The sequence below is a fragment of the Bactrocera oleae genome, chromosome 6 (genome assembly GCF_042242935.1).
Source record: "Bactrocera oleae isolate idBacOlea1 chromosome 6, idBacOlea1, whole genome shotgun sequence".
Classification (NCBI taxonomy): domain Eukaryota; kingdom Metazoa; phylum Arthropoda; class Insecta; order Diptera; family Tephritidae; genus Bactrocera; species Bactrocera oleae.
Genome location: NC_091540.1, coordinates 54659612 through 54670753, shown reverse-complemented (window position 1 = coordinate 54670753; position 11142 = coordinate 54659612). Strand labels below are relative to the sequence as shown.

The 11142-nt window shown below is 36.2% G+C and overlaps 1 protein-coding gene across 3 annotated transcripts in view; it reads left to right on the top strand.

The window, feature by feature from the left end:
• The first annotated feature begins 5905 nt into the window (after positions 1–5905).
• dally (division abnormally delayed protein) overlaps positions 5906–11142 on the top strand; it is a 643966-nt gene continuing 638729 nt past the window's right edge. Inside the window, exons 1-2 of one of the 3 annotated variants that reach the window (XM_070111680.1) lie at positions 5906–6196; positions 8254–8949. In XM_070111680.1, coding sequence (XP_069967781.1) covers positions 8595–8949 — 355 coding nt within the window. In that variant the 5' untranslated portion in view covers positions 5906–6196; positions 8254–8594. Of the gene's footprint in view, positions 6285–8253; positions 8950–11142 lie in introns of all 3 variants that reach the window. The other 2 variants (XM_070111679.1, XM_070111678.1) reach the window with 2 other exon arrangements.

The window sequence follows — 11142 nt, the reverse complement described above, 5'->3', positions numbered from 1 at the left end:
TAAAGAATATAACAGGTATTTAGCTGTCAATATAATATCTACAAAGTCAATTTCGGATCCAATTAATAGCTTATTGCAACCAAGATGAATGAATAAAACATCTGTGTATAATAACAAGGGCTCTCAAGCTACTCAAATGAAATGTACCATCATCTGAGCGTCGACGGATGTAAAACTTAAATGATCTAACTAGGAAGATTAACAAAAAATTCATTGATGACAAAATGAAGCACTAGGTTACTCGTAATTGACCATATTTTTTCGGGACCGGATCAACCTTACTATATTTTGACTCTCAGAGCACAAGAACCCCTTCACACTGATCCCGCATAAATTATTTCGTTTAAAAAGTCCCAAAAAAGAAACATGATGCATTGTTACGAATTATTTGTAGGTCTCTTTTAAAACAGAAGCGAGGTCTAGTTTTGTTTACTCCAACAACCGGTACCGAGCTTGATTCTACGGAAACTTGAATCGATGACAGACTCACCAAATAAGTGAAATAGAAGGGAAGTTATGAATATCAACAACGCTTTGGGAATCAAAAGGGCCCTAACTTTCTCAAGTCTAGACCTTAGTCATCACAATGCCCCCTCGTCTCCCTTATTCCAAAAATAGTGAAGGCTAAATTAAAGGTGCGGTGGTTTAATGTGATGATATCGCGAGCGAAAGTGAGAACTCAATTTATGTAACGAAAGAATCCTTATGTTAAATAGACTCTAATGAGTTTAAATTGCAATAAGCAGGTAAGGTGAGAATATCGGAAAGATATTTGCATCTCTCTTTTTGTAGTCAATGAACCTCCATATGAAAAGAATAGGTTCGTACTGCAGCGAGCTCAGAGTTGCTCATCTTGCCCAGGATACGCATGTATAGTGAAAGAAAGATTCGGTATTGTAACTGCATCCTAGCGGAAGAGCAATATTACCAATGCACCACAAGCATACCAAATTACATAATATGAAAGTACACGATAAAATCACGAAAAATAATCTGTTAAATAAAAGCTTCAATTTCACATTTGCTGCATGCTTTAGTTGAACTTGCAAATAAAGCGTTAATTTCACACATTCCAACAGCATAAACACAAGCACATGCACTCAAACAAACTTACACACATACAAACACACATATATAATGCAAGATGACTGCTAACAAGGACAAACTAAAAACAACAAACACACGGTTTGTTGCAAACGAAAAATATGCGAAACCTCCGTACCACCTGCCACCACCCTTTTCTCATACCACGAACCTCTGCACGTCTAACCTGGCAAGAACTTCTCCAATTTCAATGAAAACGACAGCGAGCAGCCACTCTGGCAGCCAATAGTTAGTCAACTACAAAGCGAAATGGCCATAAAGAGGAAATGAAGAAACTTAAGCGCAACGAGAAAAGAAAAAACACCGATATATACAAAAATGCAATGCAAATAAAATGAAACTGACTACGCTGACAGCGAATGCGACGCGTCCTTTGCCGCTACCGCAGCAGCCTTCACCTTACCTTCTTGTTCTTCTGTGCTTCTTCAGCAGAGCTGAGTCTGGAATGTCTGCGAGCTGAGAATCTGCAGCCCAATGTGTGGCAGCCAAACTGGAACCTGTTAGACCAGAAAACATTGCGCACACATACAACCACGAAGATATACACACACACACGTGCATGTGGTATACCTTTCAGGTGAGCAAGACTAGCGCTGCTTAGCACACCGGGGTCAGATCTGTGTGCACATGATGTTTTCTGTATGCGGGTATTGTTGGCTTCATATACGAGAGTCCATATACAACGCTATTTGCGATTCATTTGCTGGTAATGCGAAGCGCGCTCTTGGTGTTAAAAACGACTAAATAAGTTCGAAAAAGGAGTGCGGCACAAGAACAATGCAAAGATGAAACTTGAATCTCGCAGTATTTTTTCATCATTCTTCTGCTGTTCTTGAATTCTTTTTGGTCTTCTTTGCTTTATTTTGAACTAAGTGAATAAATTTAAATATTCTGATGTGAATTCATATGTTTGTAGCTTCAGATGTAGAGACCATATTTAGTTTGTAAGAGACCAAGGAAATAATAATATGAGACTGATTTCTCATGCTATCATTTAAATATCTCAAAAACAGCTTAGAAGTAGCAGTCAAGCTTTCCCAGAGGTTTCCACCTCACTGACCTTAGAAAAGTAAATACTATACCCTTCTTCATATAACGGACGATTGTAGAAATATGAAGTTCAAATCGTTTTCGTTCTTAAGAATTGAACAGGCACTTCAAACAATTCAGTCCGACTCTCAATCCGTAAAGTCGTCTGGTTGAGTCTTTACTTATTAGTATGACACCAAAAACCTCGCATATAACTCCGCTATAGCTTTCGTTCAACCAAGACGAAATGCTTGTCTCTAGGTTCTAGAAGTCAATGGCTATGGGGTTATATGCAGTCAAAAGGCCGAAAAAATTTGAATTTTCCAGAAGTGTTTCTGAGAAAACTTTTAGATTTATCGATCTTAAAATTTATACACATATTATGGTATTTTTCAATTATAGTTTAAAACTTAGTACTAGTAAAAATATTTATTTGGAAAAGAGCTACAGCTGATCTCCGGGAGCTCCTCTCAAAAAAGACGTTTTGCGGTGACCATTATATCTCTGAACTGGATCATCTGAAATTAAAAGACCAAACAGATTTCGTTAAAGTAATGTTAAGTCTAGTAATTAATCGAAGGAATAAGCAAAATAAATTTTTTGACAAAATGGCTGTATCTCAAAAAGTTATCGATTTTTCACCGAAATTTCGGCCTTAAATTTTTTATTAAAGCAAAAATATTTATCGAAGAGAAAAATCTTTGATTATTTACTAAGCAATATATTTAAGAAGCTCGTGTTAAAATTTGAGACTAATCGGTTTAGCCGGTTTCGAATAATGTTGGTCACCGGCTTTGAAAACACCAAGCTGAGAAAAACGCGTTTAAAGCTTGGAGTACACTTTACATGGGATAAAAAAATCGCTCCGCTCCATGTCAATAATAAAATAGATAGTGTTTCCATTTTTTATTCTTGATTTCTTACATCTTCTCCAAGCCTTTCATGGCCGAACGGGATAAGATCTTTTGGTTACAGCGGTTCCGCTAATAATCTTATAGACATGTCCAATAAGATACCATAATTACGAGTATATCCAAAGTTAACGAGTAAAAATTTCATTCTTCAAAAGTCCTTTCAGTGTTAAACTATTCACAACCATTTTGGCTTAAATTTGTCAGAACAAATCGCAACATAGCTTAGGGCAAAACTTTGTGTATGAATTTATATATATATCATCCTCTTTTAAGCTTTTTTCGTTTTTGTGAAAAAGTTTAGTGCCGTCACAACAACAGCAAGAACAAAACGAAAGAACAAAAACGTGTTAAAAGGGTTTCATATTATAAATTATAGCTTTATCTTACTGATGTGACAGCTTTTTAATTTCAAATCAACGTTTTGAAATTTCCTCCTGCCAGCCATAAACTCATTTCAATCTCAGCTTTGTTCACCGTGTTGTTCTTCTTTTTGTTAATGCCTGCCCTTCGGCTACTTTCGATCTCGACTCAATATTCAAAGCATAGAAGAACTATGCATGGCTCTGCGGTTACTCACTAATCTATGTAGACTGCCAAAGACGGCTCGAAAGAAATCGATAATGAATGTGGGAAAGTGAGATGGGCATTAAAGTGAAGTGTGAATATATGGAGCTGCATTTTAAAGCCTGCGGTTGCGCGACTCATTTGTAAGCTAGAATAGTAATAACGATGCAATCTTACAATGCCATACTTTAGATGAGCCTTGAGAGGATTAAATGGAATTTCCTTGTTACAAATGAGTATATTAGCGCTGAGATATTTGAGATTTTTTCTTCCAGGAAATTTTTATGACTACGTGCAGTTGTAAATATATTTTAAAATACTGAAGCTTAATTATTAGTTATAATTATAAGCAGTATATATGGCTTTAATGAAAATTAGTTCAGAGCAGAAGTAAAAAATAAGCCTAGCTGATCAGTGATGAATCTTAAGGAACATAAAGAAATCTCCTTCTGAGAAATTATTGTAATAGATTTATACGAATTAAAGCTTGCTCTTTAGCCCTTAAACTTTTGCAGTGACTCATAAATACTGAGCCGTTTTAGTATATTAAATCGAATATGGACCTCAGACTTGAACATTTGTGAATATTTACAGTTAGTTCCAGTCCTAAGAATGGAAGTATTGGAACTAAGCACACATTCATTTCCTCCAAGGAATTGAGGATATCTCTAGAAAATGTGTTTTTTAATGGCTATAGTAAATATAAGCGACGGCTATGTGTCTCCTGAACGGGAAAGTACTTATAAATATGACACAAATAAGACTATTTTTTATAGTAAGGGTCTTGCAACATTTTTCTGCACTTTTTGGCCTCCAAAGAATTTTCGCGCTTCCTTCTTCCAAGCCAGAGTGCCAAATTCTGTAAATATTTTCCTTAGCGCTGACTTGGAGATGTCCCATTGTCTGCTACGCCTTCGTTGCGATAAAAAATGTATATAGCCTTTGGAAAAGATTTACATAGAGCTTTCGAATATGGTGAAAAGAACAGCTAAAAAGTATAGAATTATATTTGAATTAATGTCCTCCATCTTTTACTAATTATATTCTTGGAAAATGAACCTTAAAGCGCAATATTGTAGATCAACTCTTTACAAATTGGTTTTTGGTTATTGAAACCATCTACATGTGTGAAAAAAATATTAGAAAATAAGAGTAAACATTATATTCAAAATATGGGACCTAGAAGTTTTGGGTCGATTTAAACATTATTTGATACCTATAAGTGGACTTGGGGATTATGGTATACAAAGAAATTTCATCTAATATTTATTTCAGATTTTCCATATTTCGACTATGAAATTTATGGGATTCAAAATAATGTCATATGAGAAACAGAAGAGCCTATAGTCGTAAATTTAAATAGTTCAAATCGTCCTATTTTTGAATATGTTCTTATACAGGACTGATACATATATCATTTCTACCACCTAGATTGACAGCCTAAACGAGGCGGTTTGTCAAAATTAAAAAAACGACTGCCTCAAATGTTTTAAAACTTTAAGGATGTATATTTAGATTTCGGCCTTCTCCGTGGTAAAAATATCTTCCATTGTCCCAACAATTACTTATTGTCAAAACAACAAAATAATTTAATTTTACTAATAGTTTTGGGCGTTTTTGGCCTGCCAAAATTCGATTTTTGATCAAATCAAGGTTGTTTATCGTATGGAGAACTATATACAGAACTCGAAAAAACTTTATAGTGATCACTAGACAGGTATACCCTACCGAAGTATTGAAAACAATAATTTTTTTTTCAAAAAATTTCACATTACTTGTGCCCTTGTATGAGGTTCCAGCACTATGTGATAAAGAGTCATCGCAAATGGAATGGATTTGAAAAATACTGTTAAATGGGAGAAATTAATATTTGAAGATTGGCATAAATTAAACAATGGTAAGCTTTTATTTATATAGATCTATTTACTTAGGTATTACAATATTATTTTGTCTCTATAATAAATAACATTTCATAAATAAAATTTGTTTTTCTGATTTCTTTTTAAATTGTGTTCATTAGATTATGTAATTTAATCATTTAATTATTAGAATGTTAGCCCTTCTTCTCTACTATTACTTAAATATCACTGTATTCCCTTCGCCATCACTGTATTAGCCAACAAAACTCATTTTTACAAGCATTTTGCTCGAACTCAAACAACCGACACGAACATTTGGTGCGAACATCACAATCCAACATGAAAAACGAACTTGTGCGAAGCGAGCAGCTAACAAGTTGTTCGATACCGTCTGCAACGAACATTTCTCACAATTCTCGCCTTTCAAACGCTATACGTACCCGAGTTGTCGGAGTGTTCGGACGTACATAATAGAGAAGGTGTATATTTAACGCGTGTAAACCGATTCATTACAGTAGAGAAAAAAGAATAGAGTTAATAAAGCTAAAAAGAAATACCGTGCAATAGTCTTATAGCTAACAAATGAAGTGTCGAAAGCGCTGTGAAACGCGCAAAATTTATAATTAAACGCAATTGGAGAAGCAAAGAGAAATATTGGTGTTACAAAAATAAATGAAATAAGCAACAACAGAATCAATGCATGAAATATAAGCGAAAAAACACGAAGTGAGTAAATAAAATCTAAGAAGCGCAGTGACGAGCGGCTGCCAGTGAAGAGTGCATTTGAAGGCGAGCAAAAAATAAAAGTTCAGAAGTAATTGATGAAAAAATTATTATTATATGTCTAATAGTTATTGTTCGGAAGAGTGTGTGCTATTAACGGTGCAGAGTTCAGCCTTAATAAAATTTGTTAAAATTATTAATTTCACGTTACAACGCGGTGTTTTGTTGCTGTATTTTATATTTTTGTAAAGTGCAGCAGTATCCTCAGTGTTGGCATCGTCTTGATCAGCTTCATTGACCTTAAATATTTTGTGTTTTTGTTAGCGCGTTGTGTTGTTGCGGTCTAGTGGACGATTATGTCACTCTTCTCTTAAGCGTTTGCAGTGTTCTTGCGAGCGAGCGCCTAATAATAGTCAAAGCAGGCAAGCAAATAAAAAATAAAATAGCCAAAACAGAGCAGGCGATAAATGATTGCGCGCTGTCAGAACAGCAAAAACAACAACAAAACCAACAAACTGAAACTTATAAGCGCTGTTGCTAACAAGCATTTAATAGCTGCCAGTAGACGTGTAAAATTTGTGTTTTTGTATAAGTGATTGATTGTCATTAAAAGTGTGTGCGCGGAGTGAGAACAAGTGAATCAAACAAAAATCAGCTGCTGGGCATTAGAGCCATCAAAACGGTATATCACCGCGCGCTATTACAGCGTTGGCAAGAAAAGCAGACAAAATTAAATATTCTATTTAGATTCTGCAAGCGTTTCGCTTAATGTACATCTTCGCACATTAAGCGCGCCAGCGCACACGCATCTACGCGCGCTCGTATACAGCGCGCAGTGTAGCTAACGCGTCGCGCGGATAGCCAAAGAAACGTGCCAAACAAAGCAAACTGCAAAAAATAGACAATCAGTCAACAGCGCTACGAATCAGTGCAAATAAATAGAAAGAAAGGCGACCGCGCTGCTTGTTTACCGTTCATACGCTTGAGCGTTGCTTACGCCGTCTACAGGCGCGTCGCGTCGCGTTACGCCGCAGCCTATACCTGTGCCGCTTGCGCGCAGTCAAGCAGATAAACAATCGTACGAGCGAGTTTTGCACCATTGCCTAAACGCGTTCCTTGCTTTTATATTTTCTGTTCGGTTTATCGGTCGCATTAACTCGCCGCGTAATAGTCGTGTCTTTCTGGCAGATTCTGAACGCGATGCTCAAATTGAATTAGACGCACACGTATGTAAATTAATGTGTGTTTGCGGAATGAAAGTACGGTAGAAAGACAGATAGTGTTAGCAGCGCTGCGCGGTGGAAAAAGCGACAGGCGCGTTGTTAAAAGCTCGAGCGCTTGGTCAATTGGACGTGCACGATTAGCGCGCTATTGTGTTGGACGCTTGGCGGTAAACCGAGACCGCAAATATCAGAGCAATCAAATAAAAGCGCGATTAAAAAAAAATCGCTTCTATATATTATATAATATTTCAAGGCAGTGAATTGTGATTATTCGCAAGCAGAAATTACCTCATCACCGCACTGTGACCGTTTCAGCTAAATTTAGTTAACTATTGACAATCGTGTACTGAAGCGTTTCGATTGTGTGACACACAACGCGACAACCTGTCAGCAGCGTGACTTTCATTGTTGGCCGAGCGATTGCAATAAGTGAGAGTCAGCTGTTTATAAAACATATAAACAAACACACTTACAAACAATAGATACATTTATGCAAAGCATGAATACATTCGTGAGACGTGCAACCGCAGGTGGCAAGTTGTGATATAAAGAATACGCGTATATTTTTTAAGGAAAAAAGTTATATCTGTTGTTGTAACGCTATTTTTTGTTGTGAATATATTTTTTATATTGTAATACATAATATAAATACGCTAAATACATATGTAGTATATACTTGTATACCACATATAACCATTTCATCGGCATTCGTGCAAAATCAAAGCGTCATTGTGAAATTAAATTGTAATTAAATCGATTAATTAGCCAAGTAGTTACGCACGCATTTTTTAAAACCGGTTATTTCATTTTTGTTATTGTTATTGGTTTTTTTTACAGTTTTGTGTTATGTATTTTCGATTAGCGGCGCAACACAAAGGCGACGCGTTGTGTTAATTATTTGCATAGTGTTATCTCAAAGGCGTCTTGCCGGCGACAGTACAACAACAATAAATAAAATAAATTACAACAAAAATATACAATCAAGAAATTACAACAACATTCAGAATAATTAACGCGCATTAAAAATAAGTTAAATATCGCCCGTCAGGCGTTTATAACACGCATTAAGCCATATTAAGCGCTTTAAAGCCATACAACAACAACAGTAAGAAAGCAAAAAGTCTACATTTGTTGTTTTTATTGCACATACCCACGCCTACACACTCGCACGCGCAAGTATGGCCCACGCCATCGAAATTGCCGGCAAACGGAACGCCACAAAGTCAACAACAGCAGCAACAGCAAATAAAAAGCAACAACTACGTCGACTATTTATGCTGTTGCAAGTTTGCATTGCAGTCTTAGTGGCCAGCAGTTGTTTGACATTGCCAACGGCGGCCAACGCGAAACATCTCGACGCTCATCATTTTCATGCTCATCATGAGCAACAACAACAGCAGCATGCACATCACAGGCGCCGCTTGCAACGCGATTCGACCAGCAAAATTTTAAACACACGCGAACAGTGCAACAGCGTGCGGGATTACTTCGAGACGATCGACATTAAGCTGAGTGGCAACTTTGAGGAAAAAGGTGAGTGAGAAACGAAAAGAATATTTTTTGTTGCTTTTTTTGTGTTTTATTGTTGGTTTTGTAAAGTATGTAAGCTTCCCAAATCACTAAGTAAGTCAAACAGACAGCTAGTGTGTGAGGCAAGCAGCGCTTATTACCGCCACAGCTATAAACTTTAGCTAATGACTTGAAATAGGATCCGGCAAGTGTGTTCACTGTAGTTTGTGTGTGGGTGTAATCGATGTGGTTGTACCATTAAAGTGCATTTAATGAAATGTCAATGAAAAGTTTTCACTTTGAAAGTTGAGTTGATTTTTGGTTTGCGCCAATGAAGTGGCAAGGAGACACACAACTTAAGCTTAGCCACAGTGTCCACAAAAGCGGCAAGTTTCCTAAAATAATTCATTATAAAAAATAAACCAAAAAATATACAAAACTACTACGAAAATGTTAAAGAAACCAAAAATCATAATAAAAATAAATAAATTCCAAGTTTACATTACCTTCAACAGTGCAACACTCAAAGGAAGCATGTTGCTGACATTAAATGGCATAAAGTAAGGAAATAAGCGAAAAACAGGGAAAAAATTTTAAAACTTAAAACTGGTTGCGCTTCAGTGCATGCACTTCAGAGCCTGGTGCGAAAGCAAAGCAAACTCGCTGCTTTGGTGGCAAGTTGCAAAGGCAATTCAGCTTTGTGCGTTTAATTTCTCGCAAAGGAAGTAAGCGCGCGGGCAATAATGTTTGCGCGTTGGTGACCCACCTTTGGTGTAGCGTACTGGGGACAGTTAGTTGGAAGCAAATAAAACAACGAAGCGTCTATAAAAGTTAAGCAAATAAAAAATTCCGCTTGCTTTGAGTTGCTTTTAGACGATATGAGAGTTTTTCGTTTGAGTTAACGGCAAATATAGTCAACCTATTTTGGTTATATATAGTACATATGTACCAAGAAAGCTTAGGATGGATACAGAGGAAGATAATAAAGGCAAAGTTAGTTATTTGATAGAGTTTAAAAGCTGTGTAAGTACATTTTGTTTGAACGGTCAGATTTCTCAAATGAAAGTTACAGAGAGCTTTTAAATCAAAAAACCTAAAGGCTGGTATATGGCATGTATGTAAGATGGAGTATCTGTTTTCTTTAATTTTGAACTGAAAAGTGTCGAATGCCCAGAAAAGGGAAAATAATGCGAAAGCTCTTTGGACAATATATAGAGTCGAATTGATTTCTGAAAACTCTATACGCTAGAGCTTATATAATCACTCAGGAATTATCAAAAGCTTTATTCTGCTTATCAAATACAAGAAACAATCTCAAGCTCAAAGAACGAAAATTTATTTATTTTTTTTTAAATTATACCTAATACTGAATAATGCAAAACTAATGTAAAGACGTTGAAAGCTTTAAAAACGGAAAATGCGATGAAAGCTCTATAACAGAAACTTTTAAAAGCTTTTATCTTATCTTACGTGTTACAAAATGCATTAGAGCTCCAAACGTATGATGAGATTGCTCATTACACGACCTTCGCACTAATTCGTACTAATCCTTAATGAACTTCAGTTTGTCACCTAAACAATTACTAACATAACCTTCTTAACTACAGCGGTTCTTCATTTTCGAGTTTTTCCTTACTTTTGTTTTTTTGGCATCACTGTCAAGGACATCGTCGAAACACGTGTACCCACTGCAAACACACATACAAACATACATTTGCACCAACTGTGCCAAACAACAAATTCTAGGTACTTAAAAAGTTCATCAAGGATACGATACTTACTAACAAGTAGCGGAATGCCAATGTGCGTTTCGACATGTCTTACGAGTTGATAGGGTGAATAATAACTGAATAAGAATAAGTAGAGAAGGAGGAAAAACAAAAACGCGTCGAAAGTTGTTAACAATGAGTAAAAGTTGTAAAACTTCGATAAAATTTGCTATTGATGTCAATTGTTAGTGTTTGCCTAATGGTTGTTGTTGCGCTATTCAACATTCTCACACAAACGACAGTCATTGCGAAGGTCAGGTCGAGTCAATCGTAGATGCGTAAATCACTAGCAAGAATTCCGATAAATCGAAAATAACAACAATAAAAACCTCAGTGGACTCACCCGTAAGTGCTTGATACACAAAGCATAGTAATAAAAAGCACTACAAACTAGGGAAATTGGCTTGAAAAGTTTTGCCTCAACGGGCGAAAGCTCAGTCGAATCGAA